General features: G+C 55.3%; 1 protein-coding gene across 3 annotated transcripts in view; it reads right to left on the bottom strand.

Annotated features, from left to right (window-relative positions):
* The window catches only part of COL2A1 (collagen type II alpha 1 chain), a 31,650-nt gene that overhangs the window by 5,629 nt on the left and 6,091 nt on the right, over positions 1-19,930 (bottom strand). For all 3 annotated transcript variants that reach the window (XM_004053021.5, XM_004053022.5, XM_055357353.2), the window contains 40 exons: positions 19,840-19,856; positions 19,594-19,626; positions 19,458-19,490; positions 19,297-19,350; positions 19,032-19,133; positions 17,974-18,051; positions 17,301-17,345; positions 17,136-17,189; positions 16,681-16,734; positions 15,850-15,903; positions 15,401-15,454; positions 15,216-15,269; positions 14,865-14,909; positions 14,285-14,338; positions 11,169-11,213; positions 10,636-10,689; positions 9,018-9,116; positions 8,676-8,720; positions 8,485-8,583; positions 8,242-8,295; positions 7,745-7,852; positions 7,322-7,375; positions 7,138-7,236; positions 6,945-6,998; positions 6,406-6,504; positions 5,957-6,010; positions 5,498-5,551; positions 5,094-5,147; positions 4,796-4,849; positions 4,504-4,548; positions 4,259-4,357; positions 3,913-4,020; positions 3,518-3,571; positions 3,187-3,240; positions 2,754-2,807; positions 2,326-2,379; positions 1,965-2,072; positions 1,420-1,473; positions 921-974; positions 7-168 (listed from right to left, as the gene is read on the bottom strand). In XM_004053021.5, coding sequence (XP_004053069.1) covers positions 7-168; positions 921-974; positions 1,420-1,473; positions 1,965-2,072; positions 2,326-2,379; positions 2,754-2,807; positions 3,187-3,240; positions 3,518-3,571; positions 3,913-4,020; positions 4,259-4,357; positions 4,504-4,548; positions 4,796-4,849; positions 5,094-5,147; positions 5,498-5,551; positions 5,957-6,010; positions 6,406-6,504; positions 6,945-6,998; positions 7,138-7,236; positions 7,322-7,375; positions 7,745-7,852; positions 8,242-8,295; positions 8,485-8,583; positions 8,676-8,720; positions 9,018-9,116; positions 10,636-10,689; positions 11,169-11,213; positions 14,285-14,338; positions 14,865-14,909; positions 15,216-15,269; positions 15,401-15,454; positions 15,850-15,903; positions 16,681-16,734; positions 17,136-17,189; positions 17,301-17,345; positions 17,974-18,051; positions 19,032-19,133; positions 19,297-19,350; positions 19,458-19,490; positions 19,594-19,626; positions 19,840-19,856 — 2,603 coding nt within the window. The remainder of the gene's footprint in view (positions 1-6; positions 169-920; positions 975-1,419; positions 1,474-1,964; positions 2,073-2,325; positions 2,380-2,753; positions 2,808-3,186; positions 3,241-3,517; positions 3,572-3,912; positions 4,021-4,258; positions 4,358-4,503; positions 4,549-4,795; positions 4,850-5,093; positions 5,148-5,497; positions 5,552-5,956; positions 6,011-6,405; positions 6,505-6,944; positions 6,999-7,137; positions 7,237-7,321; positions 7,376-7,744; positions 7,853-8,241; positions 8,296-8,484; positions 8,584-8,675; positions 8,721-9,017; positions 9,117-10,635; positions 10,690-11,168; positions 11,214-14,284; positions 14,339-14,864; positions 14,910-15,215; positions 15,270-15,400; positions 15,455-15,849; positions 15,904-16,680; positions 16,735-17,135; positions 17,190-17,300; positions 17,346-17,973; positions 18,052-19,031; positions 19,134-19,296; positions 19,351-19,457; positions 19,491-19,593; positions 19,627-19,839; positions 19,857-19,930) is intronic.

Genomic DNA, 19,930 nt, shown 5'->3' with positions numbered 1-19,930 from the left:
ACTTACAGAGGGACCGTCATCTCCAGGCTCTCCCTTCTCGCCAGGGGGTCCAGCAGGACCTTGGAGGCCGGGTTCACCAGCTCGGCCAGGGGGGCCGCTGTCTCCTCGAGCACCTTTGGGACCATCTTTTCCAGAAGGACCAGGGGGACCAGGGGGTCCAGGGTTGCCCTAGAAGGAGAAAATGCGGGAAGTGAGGACTCATCTCACCCTTCCTCATCCAGGCTGCCAAAGTCACTGTGGCCTCAGTGACAGCAGTTTCCTCTCTGGGGGCTTCTCTGCCTCCCCACACTAAGGGCAGGCAGCTTAACCCCCCCAACCCCAATCTACCGCTGCAACCTTCTCACCATGTGAGACAGCTCTGGGCAGCCAGCCCCAACTTCTCCAGCTCCTGCTTGCTTTGCTTTCTCCCATCTACTTGGAATCTCTCCTCCCTCCTCCCTTTGTCCTCAATCCCCCTTCCTCAGGAGCCGCTCCAGCCCTGCCCCTCTGACCCCTGAGCTTGCCCCCAGCACTCGCTCCCTCTGCCTATGGCACTGGTGAACCCAGTGAGTTCATCACCACTGCTCCCTCCATGCAAACTCCCTGAGAGCGACCCAGGACATGCGGACTTGCTTTAAAGCACACAGACAAGTGCACAGAACATGCTCAAGAAACATCTGTCCAGGATGAAGGTAATCATGGCAGCCCTGTCCTGCCCACCGAGCCAGCAGGGCAGCCACCCATGGCTAACAGCAGGGCCACAACCCTGCCCCCAGCCACCCTCAGGGGATAGGTCCCCATGATCAGTTAGCTACTCCTCCAGGGGGCGGGAACAGACTCAGAGGAGTGAAGGCCAGCCTGGAGCTCTCCAGACCCTGTTGGGTGCTGGGCCAGGCGATTCCACGCCTGCCTGTGCCTCTCATGCCAGGAGCATCACTTACATTGGAGCCTGGGGGTCCAACGCGGCCAGCAGCTCCAGGGAATCCAGTGGCTCCCTGTGTGGGGAGAGAAGAGCCCCTGAGAACCTCAAGCTCTCATGAGGTTTGAGATTAAAATGGGCAGGGGTCGGGGGTGGTCTCAGAGCCTGGTATGGAAAGGGGGAGGGACTGCAAAGCAGCAAGGGGGAGCCAGGGAGGGAGAAAGGGCCCCCGGGTCTGGCCATAGAAGCAGGCACGGGCTGTTTCCCTGCCTCCGGCTTCCACAGTCAGCACTTCAGGGAGCTGAACGAGGGACAAGCCTCGGGCTGGGGAATCCGGGACCACAGTGCACCCAGGCCACAGGCGCCCTCTCTCCCACCTGGCTGTGGGTGGGCTTAGGCTGGGGACCAACGCAGGGCTGGGAAAACAGTGGGGGGCATCCCAGAACACCCCCCGCCGTGGGAGCCTCTGGGGCCAGGCCTGTTTGTGAGGTGCAGGGTGGGGTGTCAGAGGCCTCACTCACCGGGGGCCCTTGGGCACCTCGGGCTCCTTTAGGACCAGTCACTCCAGTAGGACCCTGGAAAGGAAAGAGGGAGACAGTGAGGCCCAGTGGCCCAAGGAAGACGGTGGGCTTCTGTCTGAGCCCCAACAATGGACCCCTGAGGTTTTTGAAGATGCAGCTTTCTTGGCACTAAAAACCCAGCCTGAAGAGGCTGCCGCAGGCAGCTCTGTCCCCTCTGCCGCAGGAGACTTGTGTTGTAGGAGAAGCCTGTCAGGCAACCACAGAACCGGTCTGGGGTCTGGCCTCCCAGGAAGCTCTTCCTGCCACCGCCTCCTCCTCCCCAGGAGATCAGCAGCTTGGTTCTGGCTGGCTGTGGCCAGCCTGTACTCTGTCAGTCCCTACACCCCACCCACACAGCCCACATGCCACATGGAAGCTCCTTCTACCAACATGGGGGTGTTCCCAGGCCTGCGAACCATCCTCTGTGCAGCCTGCTGGGGCCTTCCCATCTGCACCCCAGGAGCCCTTCCTTGAGGGAACAATTCTTGGAGTGCAGCGTTACCCACCTGAGGCCCAGGCGCTCCAGAGGGGCCCTGAGGACCAGGGGCACCAGCATCGCCTTTCTGGCCGGCCTCTCCTTGCTCACCCTTGGCCCCAGGCTGGCCATCAGCACCCTATAATGGGAAGGAGGAAGCAGGTGAATGAGGGGCAGGCTAAAACCCTGGAGCTCTTCCAGAAGAGCGGGAGACTCTGTGAGTATCTGCATGTGTGTCCTGGTCTGGACATGATGGTTCTATTAGTATGGAGGCGGGAAAGGAGAGGAGAGGAGCATCCATTTCCCTCCCCGACAAGCTCTGATGCCCGAGGGTGCTGGATGTGGAACTGGCCTGAGTGGAGGGACCCAGGAGGATGGACAGAGATACTCACAGGAGGCCCAGCAAATCCCGCTGGTCCGGGGGGCCCAGTCTCTCCACGTTCACCCTGTGAGAGAAGGGGGCATGGCGAGAGGTCAGGCCCCGCTGCCTGACCTGCTTCTGCTCCCCTCCAAGAGCCCCTTGGGCCCTGCCCAGCCTCCTGCTCCCCAGAGATGGGGATCTGAAAGCAGCCTTAGTCCTGAACGCAGGCAGAGGCTCTGTTAACCCAAAAGCCCTCACCCTGAACACATGATGGGAGTGACGTGCCTTCCCCCTTCCCTTCCCATCTCTCCTCCCACCCTAGACCCAGCGGGCAGGGAGGGAGCCAGTGCCTGGCAGCACACAGGGCCACCAGGCAGCATGAGGGCCTGCGCTGATTCCCTGGCTCTCTGGTTCCCAGGGGCCTCGGGCAGAGCCAGGCTCAGAGGGGCAGACACTCACCGGAGCGCCACGAGCACCAGCACTTCCTGCAGGACCAGGAGGTCCAACTTCTCCCTGAGGGCGGGGAAGGGAGGAAGAGCTGGGGTGAGAAGGTGGGGAGGCAGAGTGGGAGAGGGCAAAGTGCATTTGGGGGCCTTGCTCGTGGGACGGGGGCTCCAGGTCCCCCTGGCACAGCCTGTGTTACTGTGCAGCCCATACCCGCACCCTCTCGAGGGCCTCTGCTGCATGCGTGTTTACCCCAGCCCAGTTGCCCCACCCAGCAGGGAACATTGCCAGTGGCTTCACTTCTGCAAGGACCCCCTCTTCACTCCTTACAGCCTTGGCCGAGGGTGACAGTGGTGAGTGAGGACAAGACAGAACCGCCTTTGGCAGGAGATAAGAAGGAGGTGTGACAGGGAGGCAAGGTGTGGAGAGGAAAGGAGCCGGGACTCACCTTCTCGCCGTTAGCACCAGCTGGGCCAGGGGGGCCAATGGGACCTGTCAGGCCCTGCGGGGAGAGCAGGTAGAGGTGAGGGAGGCAGGCTGAGCCGGCCGAGCACGTGCGGCCCGGCACCAAGCCAACCTTGGTGCGTGCTCCCACCGCCTCCAGAGCTCCCACTTACCCTCTGGCCCCATTTTAACAGAGAAGTCCCTGCAGTTGCCCAGCCCCGACAGAGACAGGACCAGGGACCCCAGTGGCAGACTGCCCAGCCCTCTCTCCTGCTCTCCTGGGTGCAGGGCTAGGATCCTAATGCCCAGCAGTCCAGCAGCCCGCATTCACTTACTCGTCCACCATCCTTTCCAGGGGCTCCCTCAGGGCCTTTCTCACCAACGTCACCCTGAGGGAAGAGAAAACCAGCCGCCTCAGCCGGGCACCCCAGGACCCCCATGGTTTGCTCAATCCCACCCAGGCTGGGGTGCTAGGGAAAGCCCAGTCCCTGCCCAAGAGGGATTTGCTGTGGTCTCAGGGTGGGTGAGGAGCGGCAGGGGTGAGATGAAGGAACAGGGGAAAGGATGTCACTAAAAGGCAGGGAGCTTTGGAAAGGAGTCTTTAAGCTCCTCAAAAAGGGCTAACAGAAACCGTCATCACCAGGTGCCATGGGGGAACGGAAGCGATCACAAGGGGCAGGAATGTGGCAAAGCCACAGCTTTGGTGAGAGGCTGTAACCTCAGTACTTACCCTGTCGCCTTTGGGCCCAGCGATACCAGCTGCTCCCCTCTCGCCAGGCATTCCCTGAAGACCTGGAGGGCCCTGAGCCCCAGGGGGGCCTGCTGGGCCAGATGCACCCTGGGGAGGGAGGTAAGAGGGAGTCTGTAGTGGACAGCACCTCTCCCTGAACCCCTGTTCATGGAGCCTGGGTAACCAGGGCCCCAAACCCCTCTTCCTTCCCTTCCTCCCATGTAGACCTCCTTTCCAGCTCCCCCCACTTCTGTTCTTCATTCCTCCTGAGCCCTCTCCTCTTCTCCCTGCTCAGTGGGACTCCCAGGCTGCCACGAAGACCCCTACAGGATGCAACCTCACTTACTTTGGGACCATCAGTGCCAGGAGTGCCGGGGAGGCCACGGGGACCCTGGAGGCCCTGGGCACCGGGAGAGCCACGTTCACCTGGGAAACCTCGTTCACCCTGCGGCAGAGACACCAAGAAGTGATCAACCAACAGCAGTGGGGGAGAAGGTCCAGGGAGAAGCAGGGAGGTGGGGAAAGGAGCAGGAGCATAGGACCCAGGGCAGGCCCAAGGAGGCAGCCCGCAGTGGCCAACAGGACACTCACCCTGGGACCCACGAGGCCAGGGGCTCCAGCTTCACCGGGAACACCCTGGAGAACAAAGAAAGATGTGTGAGAGTGAAGGCTTCATATCACAGACCCCTGAACAATTCTCCACAGCAGGGCTGAATATCACTCCTCCCATGGGGGATTGTGTCATCTGTGGAGGCTGGGACATGGGTCCAGGACATTCCCAGGCCTCACAGGGCTCCTCATGCCCTCTTGCCCTTGCCTCCTAGGCATCAGAAAAGACCTTCCCATCTAAACAGGTTGCAGGTCCAAAGAGCCCCATACTCACCTGGTCACCTGGTTTTCCACCTTCACCTGGGGGACCAGGAGGGCCAGGAAGTCCCTAGAAGCCGAAGTGACAAGCGTTAGCAAAGGAGTGAGTTTGCTGCCCTGGCCCCCAGGGAGGCACAGTATAGGGGAGACCCAAAGAAAGGAAGCAGCAGCAGTGACAGCCAGGGGTGCAGGGAAGGCTCGATGCCTGGCACCCTGCAAGAGGTGTGGGCCCTCCACCGATAGTGGCTGCTGCTGTCCCAGGGAGCCCTGGGTATGGCAAAGGACTGCACAGAGAGCCTGGTCCAGCCACCTACCTGGAACCCAGATGGCCCAGGAGCACCCTGCTCGCCTCGTTCACCAGCAGGTCCCTGCAGTGGAAAAGAAAAGGTGAGCTGAGCCAGTGTTCCAGAGACCCTGAGAGCCACAGCTAGTAGGGCCCAGGGGAGGTCAGCAGGGTGGGCAGCACAGGCGTCTTCCTGCACTGCTCAGACAGTGCGTGCATGCTTCCCTGCACTCCCATCAGCCACCCACACTCCTCTCCACCAATGTGGGTCCACACAGCCTCCTGGGACACCCTGCCTCAGCTCAGAGTGAGTCTGGTGTACCAGCTCAGCCCACATTCACATCTGTCAGCTCCATTAATGGATGGACTCTCCCACCCCGACCCCTCCCAGCCCCTGCCCCCAGGGCCACCTGGGGAGGCTGGGCAGGTACTTACAGCAGGGCCAGGGGGTCCTGCAGCACCTGTCTCACCATCTTTGCCAGGAAGACCCTAGACAGAAGAGAAAAAGAAAATTCAATGACACGCTTTTCTTCCCGCTTGCAGTCCCCCTAGGATTGGGCAAAGGTACTTTTGGCCCAGAGTTTCCAGATCTCCATGGTACCCCAGCTGAGCTCCATTTCCACACCTTCCCCTCCCTTCCTTCCCAGGCCCCGTGTTTTCTTAGCTGTTCTCAGCATGGAAGCCTTCCCCAGCTCCCCGGCCTGCTGACCAATGGCAAACAGAAGTCTCCCTGTGTAGACACCCAAAGGGCCCAGCCAGCATGGGGCTCAGCCACAGAGATCAACACTCAATACTGAGGGGTCCCAGGACCATGCCATGGGGAGGCCGTTCCCCTGTCCTCCCTGCAGATGCCCGGCCAACACCAAGTCATGGGCAGCGGGGAAGGATACTTACCCTCAGACCAGGAGCACCAGGCAGTCCCTTCTCACCAGCTTTGCCAGGCTCGCCCTGAAGGAAAGAGAGGGCAGGGCCATGAGGCGGATGGTTTGGGAGGGAGGTGGGGGCAGAGCGGGCTGCAGGGACTGAGGCTTGGGGCCACATCCTGATGGACAGCCGAGATAAAGCAAAGTACCAGCCCTTCTCTTCTGTTCAGGGGCCATAATGGCAACCAACCTGCTGGGCACTGCCACATGGAACAATTATGGCCGCAATGCCCCGAGGCTCTGTGGGGCCATGGATTTTCCCCAAATCACATGCAGACCCCCACTGCCACCCATGGCACAAGAGCCCCACTCATCACTGTCCCTGGCTAAACTCTACTCAGGACCCAGCCCTTTCCCCAAGAGGGCAGGGAGGTAGGTAGCACCACATGGAAGGAAATAGAAGAGCAAATTATTACTTACATTGGCACCTTTGGGGCCAGGGAAACCCATGACACCAGGCTGCCCACGAGCCCCCTGAGGACCTGGAGGTCCAGGACGACCATCTTCACCAGGGGCTCCCTGAAAGACAGAACACCGTTCTCAGAACATAGACACTCTGACCACATCCATCCACCCAACATCCACTAAGGGCCTACATGGCAGGCCCAGGACTAGGCACCAGCCACACATGCTCAGCATCTAGGATTGACCACATCACACCCATGGGCCCATCTACAACAAGACACCGCTGAGCTTAGAAAGCTGCCCCAGAAAGTGCACACACGATGTCATCATTCCCCCAAGGATAAGCCCCGAATGCATACTGGGGTGGCATTTTCAGTGCTCACAGCTACTGCACAGGTTACATCCGGCCCCAGTGCCTACCATCTATCCCCTGTCACAATTCTCAAAATTCACAGTACTTCAGGCCTCCCTAACCCAAACTCCATCTCTCTTTTCCCTTGCTTCCCCAGGGAGATCCCCCAACCCTCCTAGCAGCCCTCAGAGGATAGACTTACAGAAGGGCCAACTTTGCCTTGAGGACCAGCATCACCAGGGCGGCCAGTGAGACCCTTTGTTCAGGAGAGAGAAGAGGGTGGGGTCAGGAGCCGGCCCCAGGACCTCCCAATCCTGGCAGTGCAGGGCTGGAGGGAGCCAGCTAGGAAGGGCCTGAGGGTCTGAAGCCAAGGGCAACAGCAGCTCTCTACTTACCCGGGCTCCAGGAAGGCCAGGTTCTCCAGGACGGCCAGGGTCACCGTTGGCTCCCTTGGGGCCAGCAAGACCACTGGGCCCTCGCTCTCCAGGGGCTCCCTACAAGGGTACACAGGGAGTCAGTGGGATACCACGTGACCTCAGCGATGCAGGGAGGGACCCCAGCCCCTCTTCTCCCACTCACCTTGGGACCTGCCAGACCATCTTGACCTGGGAAACCACGGTTGCCGGGAGCACCCTAAGGAGCCACAGGGAGGAGAGGCAGTGAGTGAGAACAGCCCCAACCCAGCCAGGCTCCAGCGGGTCCATCCCACTAACCCACCAACCCCAATTTCTGGGGAGCAGTAGCTGTGGCCTGCAGGATTCTCAGAGGTTAACTTCTGGAGCCTGCCCCCCTTCCTGGGAAGGAGCTCAGACTATTTCATGTCAGTCTGGTGGTTGGCGGCACAACTCAGAATCAGACTCCCTCTCCCCGCGGTGTGGATGGAGAAAGAGGAGGATGACATGCGGAAAAGTCACGGGACTTGACCAGAACACCGACCACAAGGACTCCACTTCCCTCTCGAGGTCACAGCCCCCGTGGGATGGAGCCTCCTCATTCACTTACTCTTTCTCCAGGGGGACCGATGGGCCCAACGCCACCAGGCTCTCCACGGGCACCTCTCTTGCCTTCTTCACCAGCGGGTCCAGGGGCTCCCTGGGGGCCAGCGGGGCCCTGAGGACCAGCAAAAAAGAGAAACAGAGTGAGCCTTCACCTGGCCATGGAGCAAGCCTCGACTCAGAGTATGGAGGAAGTAGCCTTGGCAACTGTTTCAGGGCCGGCGGGGCTTGAGGAAGAGAGGCCATAAAGGACGAGCCGTGGCAGGGCAGAGGGAAGTGAGACGGGCTAAAGATCCAACTGTTCACACTGGCCAAACCAAGGATGGGAATTGAAGCTGTATCTTGGCCTTCTCAGCCCTGTTAAGTCTTCTCCAGGCATAATCTGAAAGGACCCAGATTGGGGGATAGAGCCCCGGAGGAGGTAGGCGGTGGGGCAGTGGGGCTGAGGCCTGTGCCTCATAGAACAGCAGCAGAGAAGACAAGGGCTTGGGGGCAGATACTCACAGGTTCTCCCTTGGGGCCTTGTTCACCTTTGAAGCCAGCAATACCAGGTTCACCCTTGAAAAGAGAGGCAGGTCCTCACACCAGATTCTCTCCAGGGAGCCTGCCCCTCCCCAGAACCCCTGTTCAAGATGCCCTCGGATGGAGGCCGCTGTGAGGCCAGGGCAGGAGAGCATGGGAAAGAGGGGTGACGGGGTTTGACTCCAGAGATGTCAGTGGAACTTGGGGGTCACTTTGGGCTCTTACCGTCTGACCTTTCGGGCCCAGAGGACCAGTTGCACCTTGAGGGCCAGGAGGGCCCCGTGGCCCAGGGAAGCCAGGAGCACCAGCAATGCCAGGAGCACCCTGTGGGCATGAGAAGAAGGGAAGGGTGTCAGGAGAGGGGAGAGGCAGGACTGGGCTCTCCTGGGGTAGCAAAGTCCAGGGGCAACACTCACAGCAGATCCTTTGGCTCCAGGAATTCCATCTGTTCCAGGGTTACCCTGAAAAAGGAGACATTGTCAAATAAGCGGCAAAGAATGAACCCCAACCACCTCCAGCCCTCTAGGATCCAGATCCAGGGACCTGGCATAGGTGCTGTCCATTTCAGGGACATTCCCACTATGTGTTTCAAGGGGAAGATGGGATAGAAGGGAATACATCTAGAGATGGGGACAGGCATTGGGCCAGAATGAAGGTTTGGTGGTTGGAGCCCACAGCTGTCAGAGCAAAGTACAGAGTCAAGAGTTCCAAAGCCACAGACCCCAGACCCCCCCAGGCCAAAGAGAAGCTGCACTTACGGAGGCACCAGCAGGCCCAGGGGACCCAGGAGTACCAGGTTCACCGCGAGGACCTTGAGCACCTTCAGGACCACGGGCACCAGTGGGGCCGGCTTCACCCTGGGAAGAGACAGGGAGGATGAAATGAAGAAGAAGAGAGGGGACATAGACCTCTAATGGGTGGGCAATAGCTCAGGGCCAGCTGCAAGCACAGCACTAAATTATGCACATGCACCCAACCCTGCACATGAACATGTGCGTTCACACACACGTCACGCTGCCGTTTTTCTCCCTGCCTGACCGAGCTGATGACTTGATGACTTCCCACGCCTGCCTCCTCTACTGCTTACCTCATCTCTACACAGTGAGCCTCCACATGCCACGGCACAGCTACATACTACAGCAATGGGCAACCTGCTGTTCCATCGACACCTTCAGAAAAGCGTGGGCTGGGGACGCTGCCATCCTGGCACCATGGGATGATGGACGGACACTGCTCTCTCCCCCACCTCCTGTTTTTCTATTTTATTGAGGAACTGAGGTCCCTTCTATGTCTCTGAACATCCCGGCTCAGAGCACCACCTCACTCCCATCTGGCTGACGGGTGAACAGTGACACCCTGGCTCTGGCCCCAGTCTGTTCTCAGTAAGCCAGAAAGCCAAGGCAAAAGCACATGGGGACTCTGCCCCTCCCTGCTCTCAGTACAACCCAATTCCCCTTAGCGGGGGCCTCTGGCAAGCCCCCTCCCCACAAAATGGCTTGTGCTTTTACTTTCATTTTTTCCTGAAAATTACAACCCACTCTAGATGGCAGAGTCCCTGGGGAGGGCTGCTGACCTGGAGAGAGGGCAGAGCCTCCTCAGGTTTCTTCTCAGAACATTCCTGCTTCACTGTGGTAATTATTATTTTCCAAAGGTCAGCCCCCCTCACCTTCCGCTGTCCCTCTTCACAATGGGTCTCCTTCACCCGGCTCCGGGACCTCAGACACTGTCTGGTTGCCATGGAAACCCCCAGGAGGGGAAGAGCAACCTGATGCCAGTGACACATGGAGGCTCCTTATTCATTCCCAGGGACATTCACACTGGAATCCCTCCTGGGCTGCGAGGCCTGTCCCTGAACTGGCTGGCCTCCCACTGGCCTCTAGTAATCCTCCAGAGAACTCCATTAACATGGTTTGGAAGAGCCAGGCACCCCAAAATGAAGCAGAAACCCAGAGGGGAGCAGGGGCTCCCTGCCTGTGCCCTTTTCCCTGCCCAGTTCCCTCCAGTGCCCGTCAGGGCCCCGAGCTTGCTCAGCTGTTGGGTCTCCCCTAGGTTTGCTTCCCTGTGCTGCCACTCCTGGCCTTCTGCCCCTGCCAGGCCTGTGGTGTATCCCCGTCTTCTTCTCTGTCCACCTTTCCCCACTCCAAAGTTGTAACTGGATCTCTCACATTTTATCTTCTGTCTTACTTTGCCTCCAGGTGAGACTGCGAGTGTCTGGCTTTTTGCCCTGCCTGGATGGAGGGGCCAGTGGGTGGGGTGGTGGGGAGCTACTTCTCAGAAGGGAGCAGGTGGTTGTTGAGGGAGCAATGAGCAAGGGTTACGGGGAAAGGACAGCTTCTCGGCACCCAGAAATTCCTGACTGGACAACAGGGCACGTACCTTGGCTCCAGGAGCACCAGGGAAGCCAGGACCACCAGCAGGACCGACGGGACCCTGGAGAGAGTAGGCGGATGAGAAGAGAGGTGAATGCCAGTTCTGGCCTCCAAAGCGAGCCACCCCCACACCTCACACTCCTTCCCTCCTCTGTACTGATTTCACTCCATATCCGTTGTGGCTAAAAGGCCTTGGATGAAAATTGTCCCCATTGCCGGCGTCCCCAGGAAACTTTGCCTGGCTTCAGAAGGCAAAGCAAGTTTCTGACTATATCTGTGGTGAGAAGCAGAAACTCCTTCGACCTTCCTCCTCTAAAAAGACTGCTGAAAGGATGGCTGAGGAAAATGAGCCCATGCTTCAAAGCTTGTTATCGATATGCTCAATTGATATTTACAAACTTCTTCTCTTTCCTCCCCCTTTCCAGTAGACATCGGAGTGCTGCTGTGGTTGCACCCAATACACCCTGCAGACTGCCTTGGGCTGCTTAATGGGACTTAAAGCACAGCAACAATGACCTGCTGAGGATGAAATGAACTTACCGGAGGCCCTGCGGGGCCTGGCTGACCATCGTTGCCTCGGGCACCCTGTGAGCAAGAAGGAAGTGACCATGAGAGGTGCCCACAGGCCCTGTCCGTCCCTGCTCCCAGCCCACCCTTACAGAAAACGAAGGACACACTGTGCCTGGGGTGTCCCAGGGCAGAGCACGAGGATGGCGAGGTGTGAGCTGCAGTTTTGGTGTCTGTGTGAGTGGGTGGCCAGAGGGCAGAAATGGGCTTCTTCTAATCTTTTTTGTTGTTGTTTTTGAGACGGAGTCTGGCTCTGTCGCCAGGCTGGAGTGCAGTGGTGCGGTCTTGGCTCACTACAACCTCCACCTCTCAAGTTCAAGCAATTCTGCCTCAGCCTCCTGAGTAACTGGGATTACAGGCATGTGTCACCACACCTGGCTAATTTTTTTTTATTGTTATTTTTAGTAGAGACTGGGTTTTGCTATGTTGGCCAGGCTGGTCTGGAACTCCTGACCTCAGGTGATCCACCCGCCTCAGGCTCCCAAGGTGCTGGGATTACAGGCGTGAGCCACCGCACCTGGCCCCTAATCTTAAACAAAGCTTAAATCATTTCCCCTTTTCTTCAACTTCAGTTCAGACCCCAAATATCCGTAACTTCAAGGCCGAGTGATCATTTAAAGACTGAGAGAATTGAGTGTAAGGAAATGAAACAGCAAGGCAACCATGTGGACTCAGTGCTTCCTGCCTGCTCAGGGGGAAGCGCTTTCAAGGCTTGGTTAACCTCTGTGGTTAAGGCTTGGTTAAGGCCTCCTCTTGGTTGACTCCAGGTTGCCTTTTCCTCTGGCCCATCCCCAGACAGCCTGCTCTTACAGAAAACAAAGATGCCCACAGGGATGTCTACCACTGGCTCCCTGATGGGGCAGGGCACCAGCCACAGCTCAAACACTACATCTGAGCTCAAGCCCTAAGAGGCTTTGGCTTACAAAGCAAGGCAAGGTTGCCAGCTCCTTCTCTAGGACTGGACTTGGAGGGGGAGGGTTTTTTCTGCCAAGTTTGTGGTGGCACCCCTCAAATGCTCTCTCAAGGTTCCTTAGGGCCCAGGGAACTCTTTACCAAAACTCTGAGGGCCACAGGCTGGGTGGAGCTGGGCCTAGGGCCTGACTGAGCAGGTCAGGGGGGTACCTTTTCCTGCTGAGTCCTGCCTGCCAGTCTCTGCCTCTCCTTAGAAGCTAAAGAAGGATGCTTTAGGGGGAGCTCGTGTTTTAAACACAACTCAACTCTTCTTCCTGGCTGGGGTCCATTTCTCCTAATGGAGACTCTCCAGATTGGCATTTAAGAGGAAAGCAAGAGAAGACTTAGAAAAAATGTCAGCAGGAACATAAAGCTTCAGGATTGGCCACAGCCCCTCTGGGCTGGCCTGGCTGCTTCGGGAAGCTGTTCCTTGGGAAGCTCTGGAGCACCCTCTCCCCAGGGGTCAGCCAGCAGGAGGGCCCAGCCTGGGCCTGAGTGAAAGAGAGCTGCCATTCTGCTCTGAGAGGCCAGAACTAGGCTGACATCTGCCACCTCTCCCTGCAGCAAGTCTGGAGAGAGGACACAGGCCCAAGGGAGGGCACATGACCACAGCAGGCAGACGCCAACCCAGCCCAGTCTCCAGGCCAGCCTTGACACTAGATCAGCACTTGGATCTCCATGAGCCTACCCCGTGTCTGGGGCCTGCACACCCCGGACACTGCACAGCCCCCTTCTGGAAGTCAAGGCTGAGAAGGCTGCTGGGAGACCACAGAGCAGAGGCCTCGCAGAGCAGACTCCAGAGAGGAGTCTGATGGGAGGGGAGAGGGAGGAGGAGCGAAGAAGGGCTCAAAGGCAACGTTGTCAATCTTCTAAGCCAAATCCTACACACGCTGCCAGCCTAACTACCGTGCGGACAGGAACCAACAAAGAGAACCAAGAAGCAGGGCGGCTGTGCCCAGGAAGGAGAGAACAAGGACAGGAGATGGAGCTTGTCTTTAGCCCATGCAGACTAGGGCCACTGCAGCTCTGAGCCTCGCTAAAAGGCCACAAGCCAGCGTCCTGCTAATCTGTAGAAACGGCAGTGTTTCTTGGCAGCCCCAGTGCTCTCTAATCCCCTCACACAAAGTGACCCTGGGGCAAGGCACTTCAGCAGCTCTGGCTGACAAAGGGGGGTCGAGGCTTCTGCTTATTTCACTGATCTGCCATTGAGGGAAACTTCTGCCAAACAGACACATTAGCTGGAAAGCAGCACAACGGAGTGAAGCTGCTTTATTTTGGCCAGCCCTGCAAGGACCTGTGAGGAGGGGCCTCAGAGCTTGGGTGGTGGGGGTATGAAATCAGCAGAAAGCATAATCTTTCTTAAACACAGCTTTCATCGCATCACTTGCCTGACCAAGCGCCTACAAGGACTCTATTGCTAAGGGATCAGAGCTAAATGCCTCTGTCTGGCACCCTGCACCCTCCATCAGCTGCCAATCCCCTCACCCTTAATTTCCCACATTATCTAGAGGCCACCAGAGTCTAAGGCTGCAAGGCACCATTTATCTTAAGCTATTTCACCTTTCTGTGTCTCGGTTTTTTCATCCATAAAATGGGGAGAAGAATAGAACCACCTCTCAGGATATGGAGGAAGATGAGATGAAGTAAAGCATATAGGGTGTTAAACACAGGAAGTGCCTATGGAATGGTGGCCCCGGTACTATAGCATAACATCCCTCGCAGCAGCAGCCAGCATAGAGCCCTGTGAGTTGATGCTCACCTGTTCCACTTTTCTAGGGCATTTGAGCAACCAGGAAGAACAGAGAGTAGCACGGTGGTGCTATAGCCAACTAAGTCTGTCTGTAAACTCCAGCTGGATTGCCCAGGGAGTGGGTGGTGGTTGTTGAAGGGATTACCTGATAATCTGGGCTGGTTAAGAGAATCATGCTTTCACCCATTGACCCTCCCATTCCTATCCTTCCTCCTTCAACTGTGCAGACTCAGCCTGGGAAGTTTTGATGGGCACACTGGGGGTGAATTCTTCAGGGATAACAATACTCCCTATGCCTCACAGGGTTGTTTTCAGGCTCAAGAGAAACAAACCTGTAAACTCTAAAGTGCTCGGCAAATGGTGGTGTTTGGCTTTGTCAATTACTCACCGCAGCGCCAGCAGGGCCAGTCCGTCCTCTTTCACCAGGCAGGCCACGAGGACCCTGGAACACACACCAGGACAGCCTAAGCATGAGTTGGCTTTACGGTGCTCAGGGTGACCATTTCTACCTGCGGGCCCTTTGCAGATACCATAGGAGAGGGAGGATGCCCACACCCAGGAAAACAAGGACCTCCTGATGGTGCTGGCTCCTTGACTAGCCAGGATGCCTCAGATCACACCCAACAGTTTTCTCCACAGGCAGAACACACGAATGTTCCTGTTGCTACCTATTGGGAACCTTTGTTACAAGCACACCTTGCTCCTTGCAGTAGATGAGCTTGACAAAATGTTGAGACTCAACAGAATTTTTTAAAATGGGAGCATCTTTAGTGTGATAACATGGCTATCTTAAGGAAATGTTGGTGAAATCTTGAACAAATCATCTGTCTAATACATTTTGCTTTTTGCTCACAATCAGATGAAATCTACAACACAGAATATGAACTTTGCACAAAGGGAGCTCTTTGCAGCCATCTGATAGTCTGAAGAGTCTTTGATAAACCTTCCTGGAGGGTGTCCATACTTACCATTGGGCCCGGAGATCCGTTCTCACCCGGGGAACCACTCTCACCCTGGAAAAATGATGCACAAGGTCAGTGTCTGGGACCCCATTCTTGGCCGCCAGCAAACTCCTAGGAAAGACGCCAAAAGCCCTGGTCATCTCAGCTCGCACTGACACAAACTTCTGTCCTGTGAGGGACAATGCCCTGAGCTCTCCAGGCCTGCTGTTGGCCCATCAGGATGTAGGGCTGGTGTTCCCAGCCAAGGCTGTTCTGAGGAGCTAGTTCCACTGAGCTCCACAGTGTCTCCCTGGCTAGGAAGAGGGGCTCCTCATTGTCTCCCTTCTCCCCATCCCATTGTACTTTCTGGCCTCTCACCTTCACACCAGGAGCACCCGCCTCTCCCTTAGCACCGTCCAGGCCTGGATAACCCTAAGGAACAAGAGAAAATGTTCAATCAGACTTCTGGGAAACCCAAGTTGGAAGAAATGCACGCACCCCCAAGTGCTTTTCTCTCCCACCAGGCATCTCTTCCTTCCAACCTTCTCACCCGTGATACTTACTCTGTGACCTTTGACACCAGGAAGGCCTGGGGTTCCTGGGAAACCACGGGCACCCTGCAATCCAAAGTGGAGGTGTTCAGAGCACAGAGTAAAATAACAGTGGAAAGCTGCCCTTGGCTGCAGGAGGGCCTCCAGCTCCCTTGGGCCACCAGGGCGTTGTCTCGAATCCTCACACTTGGACAGCTCTTTCTGTAAAACCCAGACCACCCCTCCCCGTACCCCCCATTTTATGCAAAGTGGTATAAATAACAACTGCCCAGCCTCCCTCATGAGAGTCTGAGTGGAAATTACAAACATGGTCGTGATAAATATAGGGGCTACTGGTGTTTCATCTCAGAAGTGACCTCATTGAATTGGATGCACTGTGTTTAAGGCCACGGGGAGGGAGACGCTGGGAAAGATGCCTGAGGCTGGGAAAGATGCCTGAGGCTGGGAAAGGTGGCGTTTACCTGAGGACCAGGCGGACCCCTTTCACCAGCTTTTCCAGGTTTTCCAGCTTCACCCTGAAGGGAGAGAGAGAGATATCCCAGCTTCCTCAGAGACGCAGTAGCATAGTGGGGGCACCCCAGAGGTCTTCCCTCCTTCCAGCCCTCCATGCCTTTGCCTACCGGCTCACTCATCTCCCTCACCTCCTTCAGACTCCACGTGCCTGGATGCCTTTAATGGGTCACCATTTATTCTTTTGGACACATGCATAGCCCATGGGCAAGCTCCTCTGTCCTCACCAGCCTCCAGCTACCCCTGAGAGGCTTTTTCTCTCCTCTCCTAGGTTCTGCTGACTGTATGTGCTCTCCCTAACCTCAAGAGACTTTTACTGTCTAATGCAATTCATAAAAATAGCACAAGAGTGCCAACTCTTGTCTCTTCATTTCGTTTGCATCCTTTGTAGACATCCTGACTCAGGCTGTGCTTTTTCTAACTCATTTACAATTAAGATAATGCTGGGTTGTTGAACGCTTCTTTCTTTGTTTTTCCTTCTCTACATCTTTCTGCCTTGTATTTTTTCTCTCCCTTCTCTCATTTCTCAATTTCCCTTCCTGGGGCTAATGATGTTTTAATTATTTGTCTTCCCCTTGGATCCAAAGCAGTCCCCAGGGAACTTGCCAGCACAGTCACAGTGGCCATATAGATAGGAGATGGCGTCAGGGTTTGGGACTGCCCAGTCTTGCTCCTCAAGACACCTCCACCCTGCGTGCCTCCCTGTCACTCCCCAAGCACACACCCTCTCCAGGCCCTTTCAAAGGAGGCAGCTCCTCATTTGTCTACTCGTGTATACTCACATCATCACCAGGCTTTCCAGGGGGACCAGGAGGACCACGGGGACCCATGGGACCCTACAAACAAAGGAAGATAGTTTAAGAGATGGTTAGAGTGGGAAGACACCTAAGCAATGGACAAAACTTTGACATTGTAGTTTTGGAAGCCAGTTCTTCTATGAAGAAGAAAGATGGGAAGGTCAGAGCAAAGGTACAGAGATCATAGTGGGAGGCAGCAGATAGCACAGGCTGGGGTGACCCGGAAAGGGGGCTGTTAGGACAGAGTCCCTGGTGGTCCTTGCCACATTGGGCTGTCTGTCAGAGTTCCTCCACAGCTAGGAAGTGACATCTGAATTTCCTTGGGGCCACCGACTGTGGGAAAGAGCTGGGCAGAGCCTGGGAGGGACAGCAGCTGCGGTCCTAGTGGTCTATCATTAGGGGCTCCCCCAGAGAAGGGACAGGGCCGTGCTGGTACTCACAGAGACACCAGGTTCACCAGGTTCACCAGGATTGCCTTGAAATCCTTGAGGCCCCTAAAAAGTAAAATGAGGATACCAGGTCAATCCCTATAAACTGCTAAAACATCATAGTGCTTGGGAATCATCTGCAACAAGATGGAGGCAAAAAGACTTGCAGATACTTACAGGAGCACCTGCAGGGCCTGGAGGTCCTCGAGGTCCCATGGGGCCCTGCATCGGAACAGAAAATGAGGGGTTTACTGCACATGCTTCCTCAGAGGCCTCCAGTGTGCCATCTTCTCCCAGCCAACAGCCCGGGCAAAGGACAAGAAGTTACTCTGTGGGCAAGGGGCCTAGAGTGGCTGCTCCCTCTCATTTCCCACTCCCCACGCAACACTCTATTTTTATTTACAGGCACCATTTGGACAGAAAAGCTGGCCTTGCTTTCTCCTGGACAGCAGCCATGTTTACTAAAGGCTGAGTTTCATTTAGCATGTGCCAAGTCAGAGCTGCGGGCTGAGATTTCCTGCTGGAAGTCTGTGGATGCTGGAGAACAGTAGCTGCTGTCTGCATTCTTCAGTTCTCATTCCAAGAGCAATAGCAACTGGCCTTCTAACAGATCAGCCTATATGCATCTCCCCATCTTCATTCTTCTTAGTCACTCCGGCGCATCATTAAAAGTGGCATCCATTGCCATTAAAAACCAAATGCTTTGGGCTAGCTGAATGGGAGGTTACATAACTACAGAGGAGAGCCACTCTAAGCAATTATCTGTAAAGCAGAGGTTGTCAGACTCTCTGGCTCTGCTAAGGGCCACCTCCTGCCATTTTGGCTGCAAAGAACTAGTGTCTTTTCTTACCATTGGTCCTTGCATTACTCCCAACTGGGCGCCACCAGCCTTTTCATCAAATCCTCCAGCCATCTGGGCAGCAAAGTTCTGCAAAGAAACCCAACAACATTAAGAGGTTGAAAGGCACTAGGTCTTCCCTACTTGGCTAGGTAAGCTCTATCTGGATACAAAGAACTCTACTGAGATAAACTCTGATTGTTGGAGACTAACCTATCATTGATCAGAATTACCACTGATGCCTGGAAAGTAATTTTGGGAATGGATTATTAGATGACAGTGGCAAAATCATTTCACTGGAAGGGAAAGTGTTATTTGAGGAAGTATCAGTTCCTCGCATTTTATTTTATAAAATTATTTTTATGCTCTAAAATATGACAGATGTTATTTAACATATATGGAGAAACATAACCAAACCTTCTAAGGGTGTTCTTTATTCTTTAAGACTTTAGTGCCCAGCAAAAGACTAAAATCAACAGTCTTGGAATATTTCAGCAAGAGATGTAGTAGGCATCTGTGAGCCCATTTGAGTTTAAGAATTTAAAATACAGCAAACATCAAAATAGCAAGCCTGCAAAAACTAGGCAATCATATAATTTGTTGATTGGTTTGATTCCAAAATTGACTTTAGCCACACACCTTCACTCAGTGGAGCTCTTTCATGAGAGTGAATAGTTGCTTGGAATGTACTTGGCAAGAACCAAGGATAAATGTCTTCCAAGGACAGTGGTCACTCTTCTTCCAGGGAAATACAAGTGCCCAGTCATCCTTCCTCCTATCCCTTACACCCACCCCCCAGCATCAACTACGTGGTACAGATGCCAGGAAGCCAGGTAACTGAAGACTTTCTTTATAGAATCCCAGTTAGTGAAAAAAGCCAGCCCTTAGCACCACAGTCTCATGCCTAATATGTGACTCTTCTAAATTACAGGCCTGAGGGCAAAGCCCATGGACAGGCTATGTACACACTGCTGGCAGCCCTGGGAGCCAGCCAGGTAAGTGCAAGCAGCAATTTAAAAGCCACATTTCTGGAGGGACAGCCTGAAGGAATGGGAAGTAAGGATACTTACTCCACCAAGACCAGGGGGACCAGGGGGGCCGGGAGGACCAGGGGGGCCAGGATTTCCAGGGGTCCCAGGTTCTCCATCTCTGCCACGAGGTCCAGGGGCACCCTTGGCATAAAGAGAAAAAGGCATCAATGGGAAGCAGTGTTTCTCCAAGAGCCATCTGTCCCTTGGCTGCTGTTTAAGAGGTGACCAGGCCCTTAAACACATGGTGGGGCCTTGGGGGACCTGGGAAGTCCACCAGGGTCAAGCAGCATTGCTTTTTACTCACTTTTTCACCTTTGTCACCACGATCCCCTCTGGGTCCTTGTTCCCCTGCAGGTCCCTGAAGGTGAAGAACATGGTAAGATGACAGCAAGGCCAGGAGCCTGCAGATCAGTAACTTGCACGCAGCGAGGAAGGGACGGAGAAAGGGATTTCTCCCTCTCTTACCTGAGGCCCAGGAGGTCCTTTGGGTCCTACAATCTGTGAGAGAGAGCCCCACAGGATGGTAAGTTAGAGGAGAGCACAAGGAAATGACCCATTTAGAGCAGCAGCTGCAATACCGGTGAGCATAATTCGCACTTACATCCTTGATGTCTCCAGGTTCTCCTTTCTGTCCCTGAAACATGAAACATTCACAGGATTAAGCTGAGTAAGCCCACTAAGCCCCTAGTCTAAAACCCTGCCAGCAGCCCCTGTGTTGAGGTGCCCTCTGAAACAGATATCTTCTGATGTCCAAAAAATCACAGACTGGATTAACATAGCATTGCTTTTGAAGCAGGAAATATAAAGGCAAAAAAATATGAAAAAAGAAAAAGAAGAAAGCCCTTACCTTTGGTCCTGGTTGCCCTGCAAGGGAAAAAATATAGAGAAGAAGAAGGTAAGAATCTTGAGATGGAAAAATACCTATTCTTGTCACTCAA

Source organism: Gorilla gorilla, chromosome 10 (assembly GCF_029281585.2).
Source record: "Gorilla gorilla gorilla isolate KB3781 chromosome 10, NHGRI_mGorGor1-v2.1_pri, whole genome shotgun sequence".
NCBI classification, from domain to species: Eukaryota; Metazoa; Chordata; class Mammalia; order Primates; family Hominidae; genus Gorilla; species Gorilla gorilla.
The sequence above is the reverse complement of the archived record's forward strand: the minus strand, read 5'-3'. Positions and strand labels throughout refer to the sequence as shown.